Consider the following 27,325-nt stretch of genomic DNA (forward strand, 5'->3'; position numbering starts at 1 on the left):
AAGGTGTGGTTCTGATCAGGGACCATGAAGGGGGTACCAGGGTATTGTGCGTGTCATAAACAACGTCTCAGGTTGTACCACAACAAGGAGACTATATGAAGTTAGTAAAAGAAGGAGATAGGAGTATACAGTAATTCATGCAGATCAAACACATTCTAAGTACTTCAAGTTCAGTTAAATTAATAAAGTAAATGTTACAGTCCTTTTTGTTGGCAGGGCCACTGACAGCTAATTGCTGGGCACAGGACAAAGTCATCCCCCATGGTGAAATGGTGAAGTGATATTGTACAGTATAATCACACTGTGAACCTTACAAACTAGTTATTTAATGCATCTACTCTGGGCAGGACCACATCTACAGAGAGTCCTGAGAAAAAGGTCTCATTTCCAACATTGTGAAAATTAAAAACAGTACACCTACCAACTCTCTCCACATCCCCAAGGACAGTGACACTGATGTCACCGTGGTCACTGTTTTGTATGAGGCGCCTCAGATCGCAGGTGCTGATGCTCTCTTGAAGCTGTAGTTGCACTCTGCAAGTAGTCCTCCTGTGGGATAGGGGGCAGCAGAGAGTGTGCCGTCATGTGTCAGGTGCCCAAAAAGACCTGAATCTTATCTTTTCAGCAGAAATGATGTGCTAGCTTGAATATAATTGTCAAGCACTACTGTGGTAATGCCCAAAAGGGCAAAGAGCACTCTACAGTTGGTCGTCCTGAGGGGTAGGGAACAGCATCTTATGTCAGGTGGCAAACCACATTATAATCAAATGTCTTTTGAGGAGATGTTAACTATTGGATAAATTGACATAAAATAAATAATGATAATTTAACAGAGCTGTGCTGTTAAGAAACTCACTGTATTGTTGTCTTGTCTGTGCAGTTGACGTCTGTGGGCTGTAATAAATAAAGAACACATTGTTTTTTGGATTGCAGTGGAAAAAACTTTAGAAATCGTTTTTCAGCCTATACATTGTTACCTTATGAAACGATGTGTTTATGCTTACCTCAATATGAGGGATGGAACCATCGAATTGAGAAAACTATGGGGAGAAGAAAGGGAATCATACTTAATGAAAACGTTAACATGGGCGTACAGTGGGCTGTTTGTCACTGAACATACTGTCTAGCCAGACATCATGTCTTGAGTTTGAATGTAGCCTTGACTTGTGCTTCAGCCTCAGAATAATCGTCTTAGAATAACAGCTTCATCAGTGTCATTATCAAATCATTGAATTGGTGAGAGGTCAGATCGATAGGTTTTCAGAAGAATGACGATCGAGAAACCACACTTCCATGGTTACACTTTTAATATTAATGTACAGCTGAGCTCACTCATCAGAGAGGCATACCCAGGCTTTAATGTCTGCTTCAGTCTTCGATGGTCCGGTCACTGTAACATTGGTCATCATCCAGTAATAGGAAGCTATAAGGAATAAGGATGACAAAATGGAGTGAAGTTACGTCATGTCTCTCTGCTATGCAAATGTGAGATCAAGGAGTGTTAGTTATTTAGAAACTATTTGTGGCCATGTGGATTTTTGTGAGGAAATGAGACAAGAAACACAAGGCACATTGTTACTATTTGCCTGTGGCATTACCTCTATTAGGCGCCACACTGCTCACACGTATGTGGATATTTTCAAATGCAAATTTCAAATGTTTTTATCTGTTTACGTATAACCATGAAATGTGGATGAAAATAGAAAACACCATTGTGACAGCTCTGTGTTAGATATTTTTGAAAGCAGATTTCTAAAAGGCCAACATGTAAAAAATAATAAATATCCATATAGGTATAGCTTCCTATTTTCTTATTTTCTTCCACAGTTCTGTATGCATACAATTTCTATAGTAGCTGGACCTTACAAGGAGCAATAATGGTGCAGTTGAGAAAAAAATCAAAACCAGAGACTCCCTCATACGGTGTATGGTACAGAGTGAATTGGACAGACTTGTACTTGGAAAAAATGCACTCTTCTTACTTGTGTTTGCGCAGAACTGGGAGAAGTTGCACTGCATCACGATTTGGCCTGGGGGAACAGAGAGATCGTGTAGATTACAAGGAAACATGATAGTCTTACAGACCTATAGTGTTGCTTGCATTACCACTCTAGCAAGATACTAGATAGCATATCTATTGTACATGTATCGTTATCTAAGGCATCAGAATACTAACGGAGTGAATATTTTTCTTTCTTCAAATGACAACTGTGTGTGTGTGTGTGTGTGTGTGTGTGTGTGTGTGTGTGTGTGTGTGTGTGTGTGTGTGTGTGTGTGTGTGTGTGTGTGTGTGTGTGTGTGTGTGTGTGTGTGTGTGTGTGTGTGTGTGTGTGTTGCCACCAAAGAGGGATTAAGTCTTGCATTAAATTCACCACAATTTGCATAGCCACACTGTGAGAAACAAAAACACAGACACACCCACCGATCCCAACACACACACACACACACACACACACACACACACACACACACACACACACACACACACACACACACACACACACACACACACACACACACACACACACACACACACACACACACACACACACACACACACACACACACACACAGTACTTCCTACAGTATTTGCATAGTGCACTTCACTCACCCACGGCAGCTGTGGACCAGCGTACTGCGGTGCTGTGGCTGCCTGTTGGTAACCTGCTGCTGCTGGTGGTGCTTGGGGTGGAGCTGGTACGGGCAGGGGAGAACCTGGATGTGGTAGCCCAAACAGAGGCAGCAGCGCTGGGGCTTGTCGCGGTAGTCTGTGTGGGCCTGGTAGTAGCCACGGTGGTGGGTGGGTAAGGAGAGACTGAGGAATTCTGGGAACCTTTTAGGGGCGCGGTTGTAGAGGGGGCAGTAGCTACCTGCTGGGGGCTGGTGGTGGGAGTGGTCGCCATTGTTCCATTTTCAGGGTCAAAGGTCATGCTGGTGGAGGGGGGTGATGTTGAAGGTGGTTGATGCGTGGTGGTGGTGGTGTGGGTTGTAGTGTTGCTCACGTCTGCAGCTGTAGCCTGCTGTGGGCTCGGTGTAAGAGAGGAGGATGATGGTGATGGAGGAGGTGGTGACGTCTCTTTGGGAGTTGTGGAAGCACCTGTAGCTCTTCCTGATGTGGTGGCCTTGGCCGTTGATGTGACAGTGGATACGGTGTGGGCATCGGTTGTGGTTGTTGACGAGCTCTGGGCAGGCAGTGTGGTTCTTAGGGGCATCGTCAGGGGCAGAGTTGTGGGCTTAGAGGTTGTGGTGGCTGGAGGTGTTAAAACAGAACATGAACATGGTTTAAAGCAATGAGCGTATTTTAAACTTAAAAAAACCTGAAAACCACAAAATAAAGTTTGTAAAACATTATTATACTTTCTGAAGTGTAAAGGCTGTTGCCTCAGGACATGTGACTACACTTACCAGGTGTGGAGACAAAGTCTTTGGCACCTGAGTCTGGAACTGTCGAACATGGAAAGATGCAGAGAGACAGAACATCACTAAGCACATTCCAGACAGGAAAACATTCTGTTTCCTTGACCACAGCGCTTGTCACATCGCGTGTAGAGAAAAAAAAAACAAGAACGCAGTGTGTCTGTCTTCTGATTTGAATAATATTCTAATTCTTTGCTAACTCTAGGAATCGTAACTCACAGGTAACTGATCTGTTCCCAACAGATTGGCACAGGTTGAAAACGCTCTGGAAGCTGTGTCTGCATATGGCAAATGTAGCATTTTCACACATTTCTCATTCCATTTTTTCTTGTTTTCCGTACAACTTCTACTTTACTGTATGACAATTTTATTCAAAATAAAAAAAGAAACATTAACCTTTCTTGGCATCTGCACTCATTGCTCAGTACATTTCCTGTGCACTTTGTACCTGCAAGTGTTGTCGCTATGATTATGTCCTCGATTGTAAGTCACTTTGGATAAAAGCCTCTACCGCACCGCTTCAGCCCACAGTACAAGACATCACATAGCAGTACACAGACCAACAGAAAACACTAACAGGAGAAATTTGTAGCAACAAGCTGGCAAAAACTTACCTTGCGTTGCTTCTGCATTTCGACCATTTTGACGGACACTGGCTGCCCTGTCTTGGCCTGGGGCCTGACTAACTTTCTCTACATTACTGAGAAGTCGACGTTTCTGCCATGTCTTGCCTATGAGATAGACAGAGCAGTGAGGAAAACATGCATCTACACAGCACCAACTCAGCAAAGGATTCTAGAGGACTGAAAAAAACAAGTATATAGTCATGCACATTTGAAAAAGATTCAATTGTGTCTTTTTCAAACTGAAAACAGAAGAGAAGTGCTCAACTTGACTATTAGATTTACAGTCACGATGAGATTTACCCACCAAAAACAAGCACAAGGAAAAAAGGAGGCATGCATTTTGTTTTTGCTCAACAGCAAACGGTGTGATGACAACATGGATAAAGAAAGTGAATTGTGAAAGGTATAATGTATACATATTAGAGCTAGAATGCAAAAAATAGCTAACCAGAATTTGCACTTTGAAAATGCAGAAAAGCCAGGTAATTAAGAGACCATAGACCCCAAAGACCCGTGAGTGAAAATGAACACATGTAGCTTTGCTTTGACTTGCACCTCTGTCTGACAGATAGGGTGTGGCACGCATCGAATCATTCTTTCATGCAAATCTATCACCTGGTGGCAAAGGCAACGTTTTCCCAAGAAGAGAAGAAAAAATCCCAGCTATCTCTTCATCTCTTTCATCTATGTGGTGACTCCAAAACAAGAGGTAAAAATAGAGAAGCACAGGAACACTGTAGGCACATGCACACAGCAGAGCTGTCCACAGCACCGCTGCATTCAAATAACACCCAGGCAGGGACGGATTATAACTTCATGGGCCCCTGGGCCAGACAGCAAGAGAGGCCCCCATAAATGGCATTATAAGGTTGCACAAGATTTTGTGTATAGTGAAGATGTTAGAAAGCCAACATTGTTGAGGGTTCAGAGGTTTTTCCCCAGAGAAAATGTAAAGATACAGTAATTTGAAGTGTAATTTTAACAATATGAGAACACAAATATAAACCAATAATGGAGTGGGTTTTTCTTGTAGCGCGGAGGCCCTTGGGCCTGGGCCTGGGCCGGTCGGCCTGTGCAGTAAGCTATACTTGCACACAGAGTCTACCGCAGGCAGATTCAGGGCACAGTATGGATGGCTGATCACACACTCACTCTTTATAGTCACTATTTCCAGTTCGGCAGGTTGAATGCCGTCTCTACGTAGTCATGTCTGACAGCCATCAAACCATGTGCATTACATAATCTCCCTGATAACATCTCATTTAGATTAAAGGCCTGGTTTCACACTTTGATGACATACAGTACGTATGCTACAAAGACATAAAGCTTTTTGGATATGTAATTTGAAAAAAGTAAATGTGCACTGTTAAGGTGTGTGGCCAGAGTATGTATTGCAAATACAGTATGGTGTGATCTTTTTGTTAATATTTACTAAACAATGAACTAACAGTTACTAGTATTGCCAAAGTATCGCAGCTAGAAAAAAAGTCTATTTCCGAAAATTCAAAATGGCAGACATGGAGAAGTTCCAGTCCTTTTCCATTCCTTTTCATGTATGTTTTAAGTGCAATTTTCCCAGTAATGCTTAGACTTTGATGGTGGTGCTAAATATTCGTCAAAAAAGTAACATTTGTGAATGGGCAGTATGAATTCTGGAAAGAATTTTTTAAATATTACACAGTGCACCTTTAAGAAACTGAAGTGGGTCAGTCAGACCTTCATTATTGTGTCCATCCCACTTTAAATAAACACTGTCTGTGTGAAATCAACTCTTAAGCCATCCCTAACCATCCATATCCTTACATCCTTATATCCATCCATCCATACATCCATCCTAACTCCCCCCTATTTAACCACAGCCGAGCCGGTCATCTCGAGCCTGGATCTCTGTGTGGGAGATACTCCACAATCAAAACTGTCAAAACTGTCTACCAATGCATCTATCCATCCATGCATCCATGCAACCATCCATCCATCCGTCCATCCACCCACCCATCCCAACATCCCCAATCTTACCACAGCCGAGCTGATCGTCGTGTGCCCTTGTCCTGGAGTGGGAGATGCTCCACATGCGTGACTGCCAGCCGGCCACGGAGCCGTCCTCGCAGGCCCGGTGCTGGCCTACGTCCCCCCACATGCGGAACAGGTAGAGCTCCACCTTTCCCCTGGCGTCCCCAGGGGTGGCGTCCCTCGGCATGCAGCCAAGTCTCAGCTCCCCGTTGGGTGGGATGACGCGGGCGATCACCGTGCGCTGGTTCTCGCCAGTGCTGCCGTTCACCTGAACAAGTTCAGAGGTCAAAGTCAAGGTTAAAGTTATTGTGTTTCCTCAGACATGACCCCTGTTATAAGTCTGTTGTTACCAATGACGTCAAAGCCATAATGTACTACTAAAGACTCTATATAATTAATTGGAGTAGCACTATGGCATTAAAGATGGGAATTACAGTGTCCTCTCCTGGAGCTCGCCGGTGCTGCCGTTCACCTGGAGGTCAGAGGTCAATTGTCAAGGTCAAAGCCAAGGTCAATGTGGAAGTCAGCTTAACCTCTTTGCGCAGAGCCTCTCTTTGTCTCTGTTGCCAACTTTTTTGTCACCAAAATTGTAATAACCAACTCTTACTCTGTTACTTAGGGCTCTCAGTAAGGCTATAGAAATGTTATGTATGGAATAGCGGCCAACGAGGTGTCCCGATATCAAGGGAAATAATGGACGAGGCAGAGCGCCAAGTCCATTTTCCCTTGATATCAGATACGATAGAACTAACGACGCGGTCTTGACTAGACAACCAGATGCGATAGAATTAGTAACGACACTTCGCCAGTAAGTTAGAAAAGAAGCAACTTGACATCATAGGTGTCCTGCCACCGGGGAATAAAGGACACCCGCTCAGCCAATCAGAAGGCGTTCCATCTGCTCACCGGGTGATAATATGACGTAGTTGAGTCTTTCCAGCAAAGGGTGATCGCCTATCTGCATGAGGAGGCTATGGTGATGTCAGTAATCTCATAACAATGCTGTTACGTACTATAATTACTATGATGTAGTTCAGTCTTTTCAGCCCATCTGCACAATGGGGCTACTTTCAATGTGTGCTTACAACTGTTCAAGAGTTATACTGTTCACCTGCAGGCCAGATCAAGTCAGATTTATTGTAAGACCCTGTTGTTGCCAGAATGTCAAGGACCAAGTTGTAATGTATTATGGTGTATATCTACTGTGTTATACAGTATAATGACTCTGTGTCACGTCATTGCAGTGTGCAGTCCTACGGTGGTAACATTTGGGAAGGTACTCTTTGTGCTGCAATTTACCGAAGGTCAGAGTCAGATTTATTGTGCTGTGCATTCAAAACGGTTTGTTGAAGTCAAATCAGGTACTGGGAAGTTTGTGTATGATTTAACTGAAGGGTTTCCGACGTAAACGTGGTCATAAACATGACAATGTAAACATCATCTAAGACAATAAAAATCAACCATGCTGGAAGTGTTCTAAAATAACAAACACAACAGTATAGGTCAGTTGAAAGAATTTACAACCCCATTAGGAAGCTATCATAAAAAGAAAACATCACAGCCAGCAGTATGATAAAGGGAAAGCATTCAGAGCTCCATGCAGAGAGTGATTAAAACTAGAAATACACTCAGAGAGTACAGATCTCCACCACGGAAGCTGTTTGATGGAACATTTGACTATGCTACACACTATTTTTTTTCAAGTCTTTCTGTCTTGTTTTTGTGGAGTTAGTTACTGGAATGTCTGTTAGAATGTCTGTTAGTTACTGGAATGAATCCATTCATAATGTTTTGCTGACAGACAAACAGAGAGACAGACAAACCAACACGACCGAAAACATAACCTCCTTGGTGGAGGTAACAACATATAACTCGATCTCCATCACTATCTTCACAGTGAAGGCAATTTAAATATAATGACGATATAAAGAATAAAAAAACATCTACACCTCTATGCTGAGGGTGTTATGGCACACATAACAATAACTAGATAAGTGGTGGATGCTGCTGTGTATTATACAGTGGCAAACAAGACAATGCATATCAGTCAGGGAAAAGCCTCTGTACCTCCATGCAGAAGGTATCACAAGCATGTCTGTGCAAACATAACAAATACAAATAACACAAACATAACAATACTGTATATGTCAATGAAACGGCTATGTACCTTCATGCTGAATGTATTACATAACCATACAGTAACAAGACAATACTATACGACATGTATTAGTCAGTGAAAAGTCTCGTAGTGTACCTCCATGCTGAATGTGTTCCTTAGTGAGTCCCTGCGCAGGCAGAGTCGATGCCAGACATGCGGTGCGAGCTGCACGGGGAAGCGGTGCCTGACCCCCAGGAGCCAGGCGTAGAGCGCGTGCGGGTCTCCCTCCAGGGCCAGGTCGAAGCGCGGGGCCCGCGGCGAGCTGTAGGAGAAGGCCAGCCAGCGGCCCGGAGAGACCACCCGCACGTCCACACACACCGTCATCTGGAAGAGCAGCGGGATCCGGCCACGGTCCTGGAAGGTCCAGTAGTCACGGCAGTCGCCCAGAACCGCCTTGGAGTCGTACATGAAGATGCCATGGGCTGCGGAGGAGGATTATCAAGTTGAAGTTGAAGTTGAATAAGATAAGGGACAAGAGAAACAGCAGTATGATGGACCCTTGGCGTACATGAAGAGCCCATGGGCTGTGGAGGATAGGTTGAAGTTGAAGTTTAATATATATATTACGTTCATTATGTCTAACTAGTAAATAAAGTCTTAAAGTGATACTGTGCTATTTTTGGAAATAATATTACACCTCTCCTTGGGTGAAATGAGTTTTACCTTTCTCCTGTACTTCCAGTCATTTTCTGAGTATGGAAGTGCACAGGCCAGTGTACAGGAGAAAGTAAAACTCAATCATTTGGACGGCAAAAAAACTCTGATTGGGACATCCCTATTTTCAACAATATTTTATATTTTTTATATATTATAATAAAAAGTGCTGAGAGGATGGATGGGTAGGTAGGAGGTCAAAGACGGCACAAGATAGTTCTCAGCAGTGATGAACCTTCTGCACCTCGGAGCTATTCATAAAGGAAGCCATGGAGCTGTGGAGGATTGTGGGTAGAGTAGAAGGGGAAAGGGAGGACAAGACAGACACATTTTCTAAAATGGCTTTACTCAAATGGCTTCATGCCATGTCATTTTTATTATTATTATTTTAGTCTTTTTATTTGTATTTTTTTGTTTTGTTGTTGTTGTTAATCTATCTGTTAAGCACATTCAGCTGCATGTATTGTATGAATTGTGCTATCCAAATGTGAGTTATTATTATTACAAGATATACAGTGAAATATTTTCTGGGGAGGTCAACTTTTTGCTAATTTTTATTCACTCCTCAAGATTTTCACTTTTAATTTGTGTAATTATCCTGAAGGTTTGTGTTGATCTCACTTGTAATTTGGTCGTATGGTAACCAGGCATGTGTTTATCATCGCATGATCTACTCTCAACTGAGGGTTTATGCAATTCTACCAAGGGCGCAATCACCGTGAGGATTTACTGTATATAAAAAAGCAAGACTTGGAAAAACATAAAGTAACTTGGGCAATTATGATACTTCAGCATTTGGGCTATGAGTACAAAGAAGCCACAACAATCAGCAATGTAGCACAGTATTTGAAACTTCTAGAAAGCAATAGTTTTAGAACAGATCCTTCAGTCACATGAAAACTCTTCATATGGCCTGTGAGACAATTGAGTGTAGTGTTTGACATTAACCCAGTACCAGACATGCCTCCCCCCTGTTATAAATTAGCACCAGAAGGGCAATGACAAAATCATAATGTGTTACTAAAGGCCCTATGGACTGTCATAGTCGTGTAGCACTGTGGTAGTACCGTTTTTTTGAAGATGTGTTTTTGGGCTTTTTATGCCAGAAAAGAGAGACAACATCAGCAACGATGAAACTTCTATGTGATTTGGGCTGACATACTTTGTAGAGTAACAACTGCAACGAGAAATATGTGGCACCTTCACAGTATGTGAAACTTTTACAATTATAATTGTTTGCATCCAGTCCAACCTGTTCTCATTAGCCACACTTGGCAACACGTGAACTGTTTGAACGACCGAAAACCACAAAAAAACGATGTGTTTTTGTTTCTCTCTCATGCCTCTCATCTGTCATCATCAGTCAGTGTAAACTTTTTACGACAAAGTTTAGTCTGGCTGCCGACCTCTAAATGTTGAAAAATCCGGGTGATTACTCTGCGCACATTTCTACCCACTAATTTTGTGATTGCAACACGGCATGCAGACAACACAAGACGGTCCCATTTGGCTAAGCCGTGCTTTCTCAATAGGTATATCTGTCAACCTTCTGGATACATGAGAACATGCCTTTAGGCCTCAGCCGATCCCATTCAAAAGACACTGTTACTGTTAAACGTAAAACCTTTGCATATCAGTAACAATAATGTCAGGTTCTCGCTACAAGGAAGTATCATGTCCAGCAGAGATTGCAACTATAAAATGGTTTAAATGACAGCAATATTAAGAACTTGATATTAAGATGTCTTTCTTTGCAGTGAAATTGACATTTCAGGCAGTCTCTTTCTCTCTCTCTCTCTCTCTCTCTCTCTCTCTCTCTCTCTCTCTCTCTCTCTCTCTCTCTCACTCTCTCTCTCTCTCACACACACACACACACACACACACACACACACACACACACACACACACACACACACACACACACACACACACACACACACACACACACACACACACACACACACGGACGCGCACACAACTAACACGCACATTTGTAGGGTACTTGAGACAAAGGCCATAAATTCAATACAGTAGTCTGACCACACCAGAGCAGTCCAGAGAGGTCCCATCCTGGCCCATCCATAAGGCCTAATTACTCCCCTGATTAAACACACGCAAATGTCACATCCCTGGAGCGAAACCTGAGCTCTCTCCCTCTCTCTCCCTCTCTCTCTCTCTATGCTACGCTTTCACTGCTGCCAACAAAAACGCCCATCATTGCCACCGCTACATCCTTCCTAAATGGATTAGATATTAGATAGCCCCACACATGCACGCACCCATCCCAACAAGGCCTTCATCACAGGGGAGGGATGCTCCTTAATCCTGTTTACAATCTTCTAATCCTCGTGTTGTTTGCTGCAGCAAGGAATAGGAGTTACAGTCAGAGATTTTACCTCAAAGTGAGAGCAGGTTGGAATCTAATGGATGTGTTAACTGTAAATGAAAATACATGCTGAAGTATTACTACTAATAATTTAAAATAAATAAAGAGACTATGAGCCATAAACTGGGATAGAGCAGGCTAATTTATTTCCAGAAATGTGTAAGCTAAGTCACTACGTCTCAGTAGAACGTTTTGGGACTAAAATCGAAGATTCCTACCATTGGTATCTGAACCACAGAGGAATACAGAGTACAGCTGATAGATGTGCATGTATTTAAACAATGCATATAGTAAATCATAAAATACAATATACCATATTGTGTAATATGAGAGATAGGAAAAGCAGTTCTCTTCTTTTTCTCTCCCTTTTTTCTTGTCCTTGGTCTTATTTGTTACAGAAAATTTGTGGGTTCTGATGCGGCTGCTTTTTCAACTATTTGTAGTAGCAATAGTAGGAAATGTATTGCCTTTAGGTTATCTTTAATGCTTTGTTTCTTGTATGCCCACTGACCACAGATGCAAATTATCTGTATAGCTAACTAAAAATAATCAAGTAAACTGAACTGGAGTTCAAGTCATCTCTGAAGCGCAAATGGATGTCATCGCCCCGTTTTCCAATTAATTAACTTTACCCCTTTTCCATTTAATTAACTTTATCCCTTTTCTTCAACTAATGTAAATGTGAAGCAATTCTTTACCTTGAAGCGAGGACGAACTAATGATCCAGAGAAAGAGGAGCCGAGTGATCAGATCTGTGAACGTCTTGTCTGCGATGGCCGATTGGAAGTCCACTGTGCCACGCTTCATTCTTCTGAAACAAGATCAATAACTTCATGGTTAGATTAACAAAGTATTTAACCAGAAGAATTGAGTAGTGTCAAGACGGTATAAAAAAAGATATTAAACAAATAAAAAAGAAAATTGCAAGTGCAGTGAAAACAATGAACTTCCAAACTTCAATGTACAAACATAGGATATTTATTTTGATCTATACGTATATAAGCTTAGTTCATGTCTATACAGTGTTTATGAACATAAGTGTCAGAGAAATAGATAGCAGATAGAGAGCAAAATGAATATCTAGACAGTCATACTCCACAGGGAAACTCCATGCCAACGCAGAGATGATGGAGGTAATTTACAATTACATCTCATCAGCATAACATTATTTACATAACCTTACATAATATCATGATGAGCAACCAGAGAGTGGACTCTTGCTTATCCTCAGACAATGCTTATCTCATGTCATGTTTACAGCATGTAAATATGACATGACCGCACCACACCACACTACACACTGAAAATGATCCCGAGTTTGCTAACACGATTATCAAGGAAATGATGACGCGCCGGAATGGTATACAGTAATGTGGTGCCCATATGGAGATATGATGCATTCATAGTTTACATACTTCAAGTAAGAACTGCTGAGTTGGACATAAAACTTTTTTTTAAAAATCGACCTGTAAATTTGTAATCTGTCATATCATTCATCTATCATCTATCATCCATCATATCATATATCCATTCATCTTCTACTGTACAGTATACCTTTCCATCTATCTGTGATATGGCTAGTCATTGTAAAGAATATACCGGTAATAGTTTGGTGCGTACAGTGTAGATATATTTTATAAACAGTGAACATAAAATAAAACTTTTGAAGACATTGGGCTTGTTGCTTACCAACCTTTCAGCATACGCATACGCACAAACACATATGCACACACACACACACACACACACACACACACACACACACACACACACACACACACACACACACACACACACACACACACACACACACACACACACAAAGCTTGGATGCAGGATAGCTATGGTATGAGACAAAGCCACACACACACACACACACACACACACACACACACACACACACACACACACACACACACACACACACACACGCAAACATGCACACACACACGCACACATGCACACACACACATGCGCACACACACACACACACACACACACACACACACACACACACACACACACACACACACACACCTCAGGTGCCACCGACCCCACCCAGCGGTTCTGCCAGGGATGCTGGATGCTAGTGTAGCATTCCTTTCTCATGATGCCGCGGAGGTCAGTGGAGTCCCCTCCCTCTCCCCCTCCTTAATCAAACCCCCTTCCCAATATCAGCTTAGTCAGTGTCAGACACACAATGTTATCATAACCGCCAATCCCGCCAGACAGCCTGCTAGCCATCATACCCCCCCCACACACACACACCCCTTAAAAATGTAATATGACCATGGAATGACAAATGTTTTTTATTCCCTATCCCAGGCTTCAGTCGAGTGAAAAAAGAAAATAAGCAATTCGCCCCCACTGATAAGCCAGCACACTGCCTGAGGAAGGAAAGGGCAGAGTAGCCAGTGCAGCTAGCATAGCACAGATACCAGCGCAGCGCAGCGCACGGTGTGGTGCGGTGCGGTGTAGCAGTCTCTATTGTGGATCACATGAGGCCAGACAGCCCAGACACGAAGCCCCCGCTTGACCTGTGCAAGGCCGTTTCAAGGTATTTTAGGGGCCCTAAGAAAAATAGGCACAACCGCTGGGGCCCATTTCTCTCCTCTTCAAACAATTGGGGAGGGGTCCCGAGATACGTAGCCTAGATTTCGATGTCAATATCATGCCACTTTTTTCGTTTATTGAAATTAGGGAGGTGCTGCCACACTCACAAAGTTGTATTTGCTTTCATTTAAATACAACAGCATAACCAGGCATTATCCGGGGGGCCCAAGTACGCTAGGGGCCCAAGGCAATTGCCTACTTTGCTTGCCTTGTTCTAACTGGCGTGTTCCAGTACAGAGGTCAGGAGTGAATTGTGTACGGCATCTTATTAATGCCCCTCTTCCGCTGACATTTTCATTTTCATAATATTCTTGGGGTCAATAAATCATGGTGTGTGTGTGTGTGTGTGTGTGTGTGTGTGTGTGTGTGTGTGTGTGTGTGTGTGTGTGTGTGTGTGTGTGTGTGTGTGTGTGTGTGTGTGTGTGTGTGTGAGAGGTGGTGCATATGTATGTATTATGTATGATCCTTGACACACTGACATAACTCAACAATCTGTGTGTGTGTGTGTGTGTGTGTGTGTGTGTGTGTGTGTGTGTGTGTGTGTGTGTGTGTGTGTGTGTGTGTGTGTGTGTGTGTGTGTGTGTGTGTGTGAGGGGCGGCGGTCTTGCACCAATGAATGGCGTAAATCAATCAAACTGAGCGGGCAAGGCTGTCATAGCAGCTTTGAGAACTAGAATGTTCTACCAAAACAAACGTACGTACAATGCAGCTCATAGTGCGACTGTCTATTGAGACTGAGCAAGATTTAAAATAACATGGCTACTTGAAATACGCTAAATGCTGTGCCCAGTTTTTCCATGTAGGTCATGGCAGGGGACATGCTTGCTGCAGGATACGTGTGCGCATGCACGAATGCATTGCCATGTAAAGTTTATGTCCATTTTCCATGTGGCAGAGCATCAGACACAATGTACGCAGATGTGTGCATACGGTGCAACATTGACAGAACCACGAGGGGCAACCTTCCAAACTTCCATGTTGAGGATGTGGTAAGTGCACTTGGTGACACAAGGTTGCATGCATAGCTTAAGGCTCAGAGCAAGCATGTCCCCTGCAACATACGGTAGAACAATGCATATGGCCTCAGGTATGGACTCTGATGAGGAATGATGACATCACTACAGTGCTAAAAATAGAGCTGCTTAAATCAGTTTCAGATGCCTGAGATGCTGCTGATACACAAATAACTGACCTAAAGGAAATGCAGTACGTTCAATTCATACACATACAAATTTCAGATTTAAAATCAACTCTGAGGGTGTTCATTCTGACACTATTAACGCTTTTATACTGTCCCAATCATTACAGAGTTAATATAACGTTGCTAGCATGTCACCTGCTACCCTTTCGAGCCACGCAGCTCAGGGGTTCGTCTCTCGAAAGCAAAGTAGCTAAAGCGTTAGCAACTTTCATGAGTAGAGAGTTTTTATTTTATTTTATTTATTTTATTTTAATTAAAGGATCCCCATTAGCTTATGCCGTAGTAGTTCGCTAGTCTTCCTGGGGTCCTAATTCCAAATACATGTAACACATCACATTTCAGATTAGTAACAATACAGATAGACATGCCTTGCAAAAAATGAGTTTTTCAAAGATTCAAGTAAAAAAAATACAAGAAGATCTCAAAAGGTCAGTAACAAGTCTAGCAAACTGTTATAAAATACAATGCTGCCACATTGCTGAAAGTTCTCCTTCACACATTTAAAACAATAAAAAAACAGACCTTACAACTTAAGATGACACCTATATCAACCATTCAAAAGATATCTTTTTAATTTCCTTTTAAAGGTTTTTTTTGCCTGTGTCTTCACGGATATCCAATGGCAATTCGTTCCATGTCTTAATTGCTCTATAAAGCACAGTTCTTTTCATTGAATTCGTTTTTGGATTTGGTAGCACAATGTCACCCTTGCCTGCTTTCCTGGTGGCATATTTGTGAGCCGTGTTACAGAACACTTCTTGCTGGATCAAAGACTCAGGTCTCTGCGTTTTTATTGCTTCATTAAGACATGTCGCTGCGCTTAAGGCCAGTCTCTTCTCCACTCTGAGCCATGACAGCGCAGTGTGCATCATATGGATGCCAGTTCTAGGTGAACATCCAAGGACAAGTCTGGCAGCTCTGTTCTGAACGACTTGTAGTTTTGCCAGCTCCCTTTTTGAGGCTGAGGCCCAGACCACTGAGCAGTGATCTAGATGAGATAAAATTAAAGATTTGCAGACTTGCTCTTGGATTTTAAATGGCACATATGGTGCACATTGTCTAGTAAAGTGAATACCAGAATGCAGTAGAAGTTACGTAACTAGCAAATGAAGTGAACTACTGCACGAAGTGAGCTGGACTCTGAAGTTGTGGTAACTTTAGAAGTGAGGGGCCTCCTATCCGTGGTTACGTGGCACTATTCAGACATGCCGCTATTCAGACATTCATGTCTATTGTCTGAATACTGGCACGTTTCCTATCGAAATCTGCCAAATCTGTGGTTTGTGCTTCGTTGCTCAAGTTTTATCAGGTCAGGGAGAGCGCATGCAGTTACCCTAACCCTAACCCTGACCCTGACCCTGACCATAACCCTACGGTGTGTTTGATAGAGGTGCTCCGATTGCTCGGCAGCCGATCATGCTCGGCCGATAATGGCCAAAAATAGCCTGATCGGTGATCGGAAAAACATGCCGATCAAAAAACCGATCCAGAGATATTAAATTCCTCACGCAACCATTTCGCCTTTACACCTGGCGCTGCCTGCATGTAGCCTAGGTGCTGGCTCTGCACAGCTGCTGCACCAAAATAAGGCATCTTTACTTGTCTTTAACTTTTTGGAATTCCCTCCTTCATTTTCACCATTTATAATCATATCTGCATCAACAATGATCTGATTTTCCGATCCATGCGCAGTTTACATGACGCTTGTAATTTGTGAATGACGTGTCAGTCTCGCCATGTTCACTGTTTTGAGTTACAGCCTGTCAGCACGCAACAACTAAACGTTTCCAAAACAATCATCAACTGTATTGTTTTTAAAGTTGTAGCCTAATGGACAGCCAGGTCATTAGTTTTGTAGTCGCTGCAACACCAAACAGCAACTAGGGAGAATGGACGGTGAAACTCAATGAGTCTGTGCAGGGAATTCTACATTCTATGACAGTGTTACAGAGAAAGAGCTTTCCTCGCAGACACGCTGTGTTGTGCGTGTTCCCTGTTCTTTCAAGTGAAGTTTTTTTTTCTTGTTTTGTGTATGTAGAATCTCAAGTGTTTCAGTCACAATGTAATTTGCGATAGACTACTTCTCGCCCGTTAGCCATTTTACGTTATAACCTGTGTAGTTGCCTCGGTCAGCACGCGACAAGTTCACGTTGTCCGCACAAGCATGCCAACGTTATTGTTTTCAGCGTTGTAATTGACAGTCAGTCGATTAGTTTGATAGTCGCTGAAACGCCAAACGGCGACAGAAGTGAGAGGGAGAGAGCAGAACGGTCGCGGAGCACTACAGCTGTGGACAGTGAGTGACAGAGAGAGGGGAGGGGCTCTCCTCACGAGGCTGCTCATTTAAAGCGACAGGGTTTTTTCTCGTATGCAGAAGACGAGAGACTGAGATCCAGGTGTCTGAGCTTCAATTCAATCTCAAATAGTTAAGTAATTATATGCAATAACTTATAAATTGATGTAATGTTTCAGTTTCAATTCAATCTTAAATAGTTTAGTAATTATATGCAATAACTTATAAATTGATTAATACTGTAGACTTAGGCCTACTTGTAGGCTATATTACCAACACTAGTCTGAAAGAGCTGAAAGATAATAATAATAATAATAATAGCCTAATAATAATAATAATAATAATAATAATAATAATAATAATAACAATAATAATAATAATCATAATAGTAATAGCCTAATAATAGGCCTACATTGTGAAAGCGACATGTGCAAATTAAGATTGATTGGTTTATGGGCAGAAATATTCAATAAGGATAATTAATAGGCTATTAAAAAAATAGGAAATAATTTCTGTGATCGGCAATGATCGGTGATCGGCAGATAAAGATTTTTGGTGATCGGTATCGGTGATCGGGCCAAAAAATGGTGATCGGAGCACCTCTAGTGTTTGATGTCGGAATAGCGCTTGCCCCCCACCCCCCATCCCCACCCCCATCCGTTTCTGGAGCCACATGAAGAAGTAGAGTTGAAGTAAAGTTAAAGTAAATCATTGAAGTCCAGACTTCAACTCAGCCTCCTGAATTAACCCACAGTGCTAGCCTAGAGTGTGAGTGTACCCATATAGTAATAGGTAAACCTGCAGTAGTCTACATATTTGACCACAAAAGTGTCAATATATCTTTCAAGCACAGCGAAAATAAATCGGCATAGACACAACATCATGATACAGCTGTGAGTCTGCTCACAATACAAATTCACATCATGTCATTTCTTTGTGAAAACCATATGCCATGGCTTTGGAATCTGACACTGTCCACATTAATAATGTAAACCAGATTGTATCCCCTTTTGAACAATTATTTCAGTTGCCAATTAATATCTATCTTGGTCATCTTGGAAAATGGGCAGCCATCTTGAATTTGAAGAAGCCCCTGTACTTTTTAAAAATAGTAATGTCTAAAGAGTGCGTAGTCACCTATGCGTAGTCATCTATCTAACAGGGAACAAACGGCATCTGGATTCAATTTAAAATGAGAGCTACTGAATACCTAACAACAATTGATGTTACAGATGAGATATTACTAAGTAAATACACAAGTAAGACTTCTTGTTAAAAATCCAAGTAAATCCAATCCGCAATCATGTTTAAGATTTAAAGACTGTCATGAATTTATACAGTAGCCTGCCTAGTTGGATAAAACCCTGTGGGAAAATATTTAATCATCCATATTTATATCCATATATGTGACCCCTCACCACGAAACCAGGCATAAGTCGCGCAGCCGCGTTCAGAGCTACAGCCAAATTTAGTCAGGGAAGCGATTTTCTATGTGTTTTGACATCTTGGAAAAAAACGGTACCTTAACACTTATATTTTCAATTTCCATGGTCATTACATTCAAATTCGGTCAATAAAGATGTTTATTATGTCAATTATGTCAGCGTGATCAAAAGTTCAGGCTTCACTGAGCAAAGAGAAAGCCGAAATGGGCCACTTTTCTCCGACCGAAACAACCTCCGATCTGTTGCGGATCATCCAAGTGTTTGGTACGAGGAGAAAGCTAATGAAATGCCCTGTCCAATCACGTAGGTCAAATGGCGATATTATTTTGTAGTTCTTTTAAAAGAGCCAATCAAATGAGTAAACCAAACCCTCTTGTTGCTATGCCTGTCAAGATCAAGCTCCGTGATTGGTCAAACGCCCACCGCGTGCTCTACGGGCATGCGCAGTTCTCTCACTTACATCCGCAACAAACCAGCATGGTTAGTGTTATTGCAAGTTTGATTAATGTTTCGTCTCGTAAATAGCCGTATTTACTCCTCATTTTTGGACAACAATGACAAGGACAAAGGCGACTGGGAGTCTGATGATGACTGGGATGCCTTTGATGATGAAAAAGACGATCGAGTGCACGAACTGGGAACAGATTCAGCAGTGGAGAAGACCAATGCGATTTTTTTTTTTTTTTACCGCGGACGTATCTCCCAATTCTGGCAATGAAAAGACCAATAATCTTTGGTAAGTTAGTGTGCAACTTAGTTACATAGCAGAGGACACTTTCTGTTTCTTGATTTTTACGTTTTAACCCTCCGGATTTCATCTGCATGACATGTATGTGTGGGTATAATGGAGCTCCAGAAAAACGTCTCAGTGCATGCCTTTATACTAGTGATTACATACTCCTCGTTTTGAAATGGGCTAAACTTAAAATAATACTGAGAGTATATGCAACTATTCTACCTGTAGTTAACTGGAATGGTATTTTTAACATACTATTCCTATTATTTTATTCCAGCATCAGCAAGGAAAGACTAACAGGCTTACTGAAATGGTACTCCACTGGGACAGGACAGGAGGGAGAAAAATGTCTCGAGATCCCTTCAGCTGGACAACATCAAAGGAGAGGTGACATTCATCCAACAACAAGGTTCACAAAATGCCCTAGTGCTCACTGGACATGTCCCTGGATTTAAACGTGATGATCTACAGCCCCTGCCTTCAGTTCACACTGCCACCAAGGTCAACCAAAGCTACAAAGATGTTCTTCTTGGGACAGGTAATTAACATTCTCTTTTAAATATTGTGGTCATCTAACCTATTTGTAATATGGGTGTCATAGTTGGCTTAGTTGGCATAGTTCTTTTAATGAATTTCATGTTTATGCTGCAGCTGTCATATTTCAATGCTTTTAAGGTTAATATCTTGATTTACAATGGGCGGCGATTGTTAAAATTCTACTCCATATAATGAGCTATATCGATTTATATTTAAATAATTAATTTCAGTTGAGCTGGAAAAGAGAAAAAATGTAGCTGTCTTAGGGTATAACTATTTTTGTTTTGAAAACTTTTTTTCTGTCAATTCATTATTTTTTTATTTTTCATAGAGAAGAACTATTGGACCATCAAGCACCAACAAGAGTGGAGCCTTGAAGAAAGCGACGCATCTCTGAATCTTACACTGACTCTGAGAGTGCCCATAGACAGGTTGTGGGCGTGGAGATGAACTTTTAAATCTGTAAAATATGTGGCAAGTACACAAGAGAATACGTGAGTAATGTGTGTGTGTGTGTGTGTGTGTGTGTGTGTGTGTGTGTGTGTGTGTGCGTGCGTGTGTGCGCGCGTGCGTGCGTGCGTGTGCATGTGTTTTATGCTAAATGCATTTAATTTAATGCTATATTGACCTAAATGTTCATGTCCTTGATGCACTGTATGTTGTGTTTTTTAAGCTTTGGCAGCATTGATACTTCCAAGCATGCCAATAAAGCACATTTGAATTTGAATATGCAAGTTAAATTGTCTTTTTTAGTTCTTTTAGGGTTGCCATTGGTAAGCGGTAGGGCAGTCATGGGTAAGCGGTTAGGGCATCAGACTGTATCCCAAAGGTTGCCGGTTCGACTCGTGACCCGCCAGGTTGGTGTGGGAGTAATTAAGCAGTGCTCTCCCCATAATCCTCCAAGACTAAGGTACCCTGAGTATGGTTCCGTCCAGCCGCACTGCTCCCTTTGGGGCGCCATTGGGGGCTGCCCCCTTTTGAGGCATAAATGCAATTTCATTGTGCGCAGTGTGCACTTGTGTGCTGTGGAGTGCTGTGTCACAATGACAAAGGTAGTAGGAGTTTCCCAGTTGGGCTTTCACTTTCTTTAAGGCATAACATGAAGACAGATACAGTATGAGAGCATGAATTGGTGATATAAGATGATCATATTTCAGGTGGATGATTTCCCCGAAATTCCATTTGGATGGAAAAGTCAGTTTCCGTTTAAATAATAGGTTAAAGTTCTTTGATTGAAACAAAACTTCTGTGACATGTCCGTCATAGTGTCATTAATCATCTGTGAAAATTTCATGTCAATCGGATGATAATTAATATGCGTTGCTAAGGACTTTATACCTATAAAATAGTCCAAAACTTTGACGGCCGATTTCTCGAAAAGGCGTGTCGCAAAATATGTCCAAACTCCAAAAGTAAAATTTCCGTAACTTTGGTTCTACTTATGATAGAAACATAATTTTTTCACCATAATAAACCTTGGGTTCTGCTCTATCAATCCACACAGATAACTCATTTTTGATATCCAGAGACTTATGCCTGGTTTTGTGGTGGGGGGTCACATATATATAATATTTAATGGCAACCATATTATATAATGCTTGTCATATTGTTTTTGTTTCTCCTCTTTATCAGATGAAGTATTTCTTAATAATCTCTGCATAGTAATTATTATTTATATATAAAAAATGTTTTGATGTTGCATAACTTGACTGAAGTGAGAGCAACATCATGACAGCCATTTTGGCATTTTGGTTTATGGGCTAAGCTTAAGTGCCTGTGTCACGTAGCGGGATATGTTTGCCAAAAACAACAACATGGGACATTCCAGCTCTCGGCAAGGGAACAATCTGACCTGAAGCATGTCATAGATAGACCCATTCCCCTCAGTTCAGATCAGATCCTCAAGAAAAAGATAGACATGGCACAGATGGCTTAGGCACTGAATATAGTTTTGGTGGGGACCCGGGTTCCATTCCAGCCTGAAGTCATTTCCCACTCCTACCCCATCTCTCTCTCTCTCTCTGAACTATCTCCTATCCATCTCATCAGCTGTCCTGTCCTAATAAAGGCAAATATCCCCCAATCCCTATCCCCTTAAAAAATGCTTTCCAAAAATTAAAAAAAAAAAAATAATCCCTAGCCCTCCACGTTAATGTGCGTCACTCCCTTAGCCTCCATCACGGCAACCTCTTTGAGGAGCCCACTTGGTCATCATCCCTGGTATGTGTGGCACTTCATTCACCCCAATAGCACAGGTGCCTAAGGCACGGAGTGGGTAGGCTACTGTGTGAAATGTGGAGTGCCAGTTAGGAGAAATAGCGTCTCGCTGACTTCACTTTGATGTCCCAGACAGTCATGACCTTTTCATTTCCTCAGGAGGAAGAGGAGGATGAAGACAAAACATCTCAGCATGTGTGGAATGCTGGAATAGCTCTGCCTGTCTGCCTATCTACCTATCTATCTATCTATCTATCTATCTATCTATCTATCTATCTATCTATCTATCTATCTATCTATCTATCTATCTATCTATCTATCTATCTATCTATCTATCTATCTATCTATCTATCTATCTATACCTGCCTGCCTGTCTGTCGCTGTCTGTCTGTCTAACAGATGCCTATCTGTATCATGTGCACATTTTGATAGCAATAATGAGTAGGCCTAATTGCATTTTAGCCTATAAACAATTGGAAACTTACTATGTGTGCAGTTTTGTACATTTTGCTCACCTATACAAACAAATGTTTACTGAGGTGTCAGCAACACTGTAGTGAAATGAGTAATTAGCTGTTATTAAAGATGACTGCGCCTTGTTATGATAAACACATTAGCCTACTACTCTAACAAGTTAGACTTGTCACAAACAGTTCAACTGTTGATTAGCCAATCAACCATAAAATGAGTTGGCAAAATCAATCACGCTTTCCTTGAATGACCATCTAGTGCGCAAAAGTAAAGTCCGTGCCATTGACATGTAATGGTTTTTTAAAAAAAATTCTATAAATATTGTATATGTGTATTTTGCTGAAAAGAAGTGTTTGCGTTGTTTGAAATGTACTGTATACAGTAGCACCCGGACACTCACCTGTTGATGCCGCGCATGAAGTATCCGCGAGATCATCTTATGGTTCGAGAAGTTCTCGAATCCCCAAGGCTTGTCGCACGCAGCTCAGCATCACTATGTTAACTTCTCCACTCACTAACTTTCAAGTAGCCTACTTCAACTTCAACTAACTTTTGATAATATTTCTTGATCCAAAACGTAATTGTTTAAAACTGTTCCAAACGCGTCATTGGCACAGAGCAGTCGTTCACCATCGAAAACTGTAGAGATTTCTGGGAAGTACAATATTCATGAAACGTAACACCAGTCTACGGCGTCAAAAGTGACACTCCCGTCATTATTGAGCATACGTAAGGCATGCACAGCACCGACACGCCCTCATGACTAAAAAGAGTTCTGCTACATTCTGGAAGTCATCCTTAATCCCTCTTGAAGTCTATGCTCGAATGCACTGCGAACCTGCATTTAGACTTTTGTTTACAGAATGAGTAAAACAAAACCCTCAAGAATGATTACTTACCAGTCAGCAATTACTTTGACGATGATACTTGTGCATTTAAAAAAACAAAAACAAAACAAAACAAAAAACTAAAAAATCCCAACCTAAAAAAAGTTGATGTCTCATTACAGCATTTTCAACATTTTTTTTCAGGAGCACACAGTCACAAACAGTTCCAGGGAGCTGGTAGCTGACTGCATCCTTGTATAATTGCTTTTGAGAGTTTTAAGCCACCTCTCAGTGTGTAGGACCTGCTGTCTCCTCTCCTAGGAGAACAAGAGGGGGTAAAGGGGAGGGAGGGATGCGAGAAAAGGAGGATGAGAAGAAGAGGGCAAGAGAGAGGGGGATAAGGCTTTGAGGCAACAGCTGGTCTCAGTACACGGATGTTGACCAGGACAGTTCCTGGGGAGATCCTGCCCAAAATGAGTCTGTCCTTTGTGTGTGTGTGTGTGTGTGTGTGTGTGTGTGTGTGTGTGCGTGCGTGCGTGCGTGCGTGCGTGCGTGCGTGCGTGCGCGCGCGTGCGCGCGCGCGTGTGCATGCATGTAAGTGTGTGGGTTATGTTTGTGTTTCTGTGTCTGTCTGCCTATCTGTGTGTTTGTCTTTGTGTTTGTGTGACTGAAACAGCAAGGGAGAGCATCATGCTTTGCTATTTTTGAAAGTATGCAAGACTGACAACTCGACTGCCTGACAGAAGTTTATTTTAAATTTCACAGTCAGTTCTCATGACCTTGTGTGCCCTTTAGAAAATCTGAGGTCCAACCGGACCAGCCCAAGTCCTATAGTCTTAGTCGGGCACAAAGAATCAACACAAGCAGGATGAGGTCTCTTCGACGCAGCTTGCTATTTTGCACGACTGGTTTCTATTCATCCTCTATTATCTATGACGTGCACCGGATTGTTTTTTCTTTTCTTTTCCTTTTTTCATTTGTTGTTAAATTGCTGCGGGGTATGAAGAGAGAAAGAGAGAGAGCGCCACAGAGGCGAGGAGACCGGTTGGTCTTCTCCTTCTCTTACCTCCTGAGCAGAGAGGGTGGATTACTGCACAGACCTACAGGGCCCTGGCACAGGGGCCCAAGAACCAAGGAGGTCCTGAGGCCCAGGCCTTTTTATTTCCATTCTCACATTGCGTTATATATTGTTGCACTTCTACCAACAACTTTTTTTGTGCTGGGGACAAACTCCTGTAGTATCTATATCTATATCAACGTAGGGCCTGCAACAACGTACCGTAGGGCTTGAAACTCTGTTTTGAAACTAGTGAGACCCATGTGGGGGGCTTCCTTGCTGTCTGGACCAGGGGCCCATGGACTCATAATCCGTCCCTGATGAGCAGAGCAGGCAGACAGAGACTGACACTGGTGACAATAGAGCCGAGTGGCGATGTGATGAGTGTCTTGTCTTGAAAAAGGTGTGGATGTTTTCAGAGGTCTGCACAGTGGTGAAACAAGTCAGTCACAGGGCTTGGTGCGAGTATCCACCACGGGCCCTCAGAGGTTGACGAGATTTAAGGATGTTTCACATTTTTAACGCATGGACATCAAGGTTGAGTTTCACTGAGGAAATGCAATGCAGTTTTGATAACTTACTGAGACAACCAAATCAGAATTTAATTCTCATTTTATTTTCATTTTGGGCATGGTGACGGGCCCCTGGAGGTCTCGGGGCCCAGTGCGACCGCACCTGCTCAACCTGCTAAAGTAGCCTAACGCCCGTGGTACCCTACTACATGTATTGGAAGTTGAAGTGTCTTGGGCACAGTTCCTTGAGCAGTAATGGCTGCTGTCTTGCATGTTGTGTGCATGCATGAATGAGCTTTATGCCTTGCACTATTAGCCTGATTATCATCAACGTTCAAATCTACTGCATTGCTCTTGACCTGACTAGTTGCAACGCTGAAAGTGTTGCGTCACTAGGAGGGCACAGCCTGGCACTATGGCATTTGCACATGTGATTTCTGTTTTACTGCCCATCTTAGCACAATAGTGTTTAAATTAATCAATTTATTGTTTATTTTTAGAGAGCAGTTTGGCACCTCCATGCTTGCCTATGTCTAGCCAAAAGGTAGTTGCAAGTTTTGATCAAAACTGAGAGGATTACATACATCGTAGATCATGAATGAAATTGTGGTTTCAGAGGTGGGGTGGACACAATGTGCTGTCATCTTTCTATCCAATCTTATATAGTGTAACATTTGAATGGTAATAATAATGCATAATGCAGGAGAGTCACATCCATATGCAGTAGAAGACAAGCAGGCGTCTCGGAAGTGGGTTTGAAAAGCTTTGAAAGGTTACAGGGTAATGTTACTCAAGCAATGGTCTTTCATGCTAAAAATCTGCCCACACTTGTGAATGACGCAATAGAAAATGGCATAAAATGTAATTTTCTGTCATTTTATGGGCATTATAATTAAGGTGTGATGTCTCTGATTCTTTTCCCCCCACCTTTTTTGTCTTTTTGAAATGTCATTTGGTTTTCCGTTAAAGGCCATGATACACTAGCAACATGATACAGCAGGATTTTTTTTTAAAGTGTTGTTACCTAGCAACAAAAGTAATGGGATGTGCTTTGGACTGTTTTCCCAATGGCATTAGGCATAGACCACACAGGTCAGATGCATTTTGATTGGAGGTCTAGATCTCTTGGGGGGGAAAAACACCCTGCAGTAAAATCCTGTCTTTGTCGTCACCGACTCCTGCCTTATTTCACCCTTCCACAAATGAATATAGGCCTTTGTTTATCTCAAAATCTTCTGTCTCATTCACTCTGTCCCCCTGTCTTTCACTGTCCTTTTTCACCTTTCATTTCTATCGCACATACCTCACACTTAGCTTATTACACCCATCCACACGTCAATATACTTTTATCTCTAAACAACTCTCTGTCTCTAGTCATTTCCTTGACTCTAGGTCCCTTTCAGGTAATATCTTTCTTTCATCATTCTCTCCCTGTCACATTCTACCATCAACTCTGCCTATCTGTCTCTGGCACACACAATCTCTCTCTTTCTAGTCGTTCCCCTCTCTCTCTCTCTCTCTCTCTCTCTCTCTCTCTCTCTCTCTCTCTCTCTCTCTCTCTCTCTCTCTCTCTCTCTCTCTCTCCATCTCTCCCTCTCAAATTCTACTCTTTAGTTTCTATCTTTTTTCCAAACACAATCTCTCTCTCTCTCTCTCTCTCTCTCTCTCTCTCTCTCTCTCTCTCTCTCTCTCTCTCTCTCTCCCTCTCCCTCTCTCTCTCTCTCTCCCTCTCTCTCTCTCTCTCTCTCTCTCTCAGATCTCTGCCTCCATCCTTCCCATTCACACCTGTGAGCTGACTCATCTCCGTGCTGGTGAGCGAGAGTGAGTGTCCCGTGTCGTGTGAAGCTCACACAGGGGACAATGGCATGTGTGGCGCACGGCAGGGGAGGACAATGACACGTGTCTCGTAACACTGGCGCTGATGTACGAGGGGGCTTTCTGTCCGTCTGTGGACAGAGACAGCCACACCTGATCGGGTTACTGACTGTTGACTGTGTGCAGCAGTGTAACAACAACAACAAAGTAAATGCTGTAGTGTTAATTCAACACTCAGAGAGTCCACTTCAACACTTGCAGTGTTTGGTCTTGCTCTCTAAATGTTAAATTAACACTGAAAAAGTCGCCGTGCCACAGCATCCATGATATCAACTGAAGTCAGTCAGTCT

The 27,325-nt window shown here is 42.2% G+C and overlaps 1 protein-coding gene across 1 annotated transcript in view; it reads right to left on the bottom strand.

Moving 5' to 3' along the window:
* The window catches only part of LOC134455323 (mucin-5AC), a 28,391-nt gene extending 4,954 nt beyond the window's left edge, over positions 1 to 23,437 (bottom strand). The window contains exons 1-12 of the mRNA XM_063206346.1: positions 23,165 to 23,437; positions 11,950 to 12,062; positions 8,308 to 8,633; positions 6,060 to 6,321; positions 4,032 to 4,148; positions 3,406 to 3,444; positions 2,612 to 3,250; positions 1,983 to 2,030; positions 1,350 to 1,423; positions 1,005 to 1,040; positions 857 to 894; positions 422 to 549 (exon numbers count right to left, since the gene is read on the bottom strand). Of these exons, the coding sequence (XP_063062416.1) occupies positions 422 to 549; positions 857 to 894; positions 1,005 to 1,040; positions 1,350 to 1,423; positions 1,983 to 2,030; positions 2,612 to 3,250; positions 3,406 to 3,444; positions 4,032 to 4,148; positions 6,060 to 6,321; positions 8,308 to 8,633; positions 11,950 to 12,062; positions 23,165 to 23,181 (1,837 nt within the window). The 5' untranslated portion in view covers positions 23,182 to 23,437. The remainder of the gene's footprint in view (positions 1 to 421; positions 550 to 856; positions 895 to 1,004; positions 1,041 to 1,349; positions 1,424 to 1,982; positions 2,031 to 2,611; positions 3,251 to 3,405; positions 3,445 to 4,031; positions 4,149 to 6,059; positions 6,322 to 8,307; positions 8,634 to 11,949; positions 12,063 to 23,164) is intronic.
* Positions 23,438 to 27,325: the final 3,888 nt, after the last annotated feature.

The sequence above is a fragment of the Engraulis encrasicolus genome, chromosome 9, assembly GCF_034702125.1.
Source record: "Engraulis encrasicolus isolate BLACKSEA-1 chromosome 9, IST_EnEncr_1.0, whole genome shotgun sequence".
NCBI classification, from domain to species: Eukaryota; Metazoa; Chordata; class Actinopteri; order Clupeiformes; family Engraulidae; genus Engraulis; species Engraulis encrasicolus.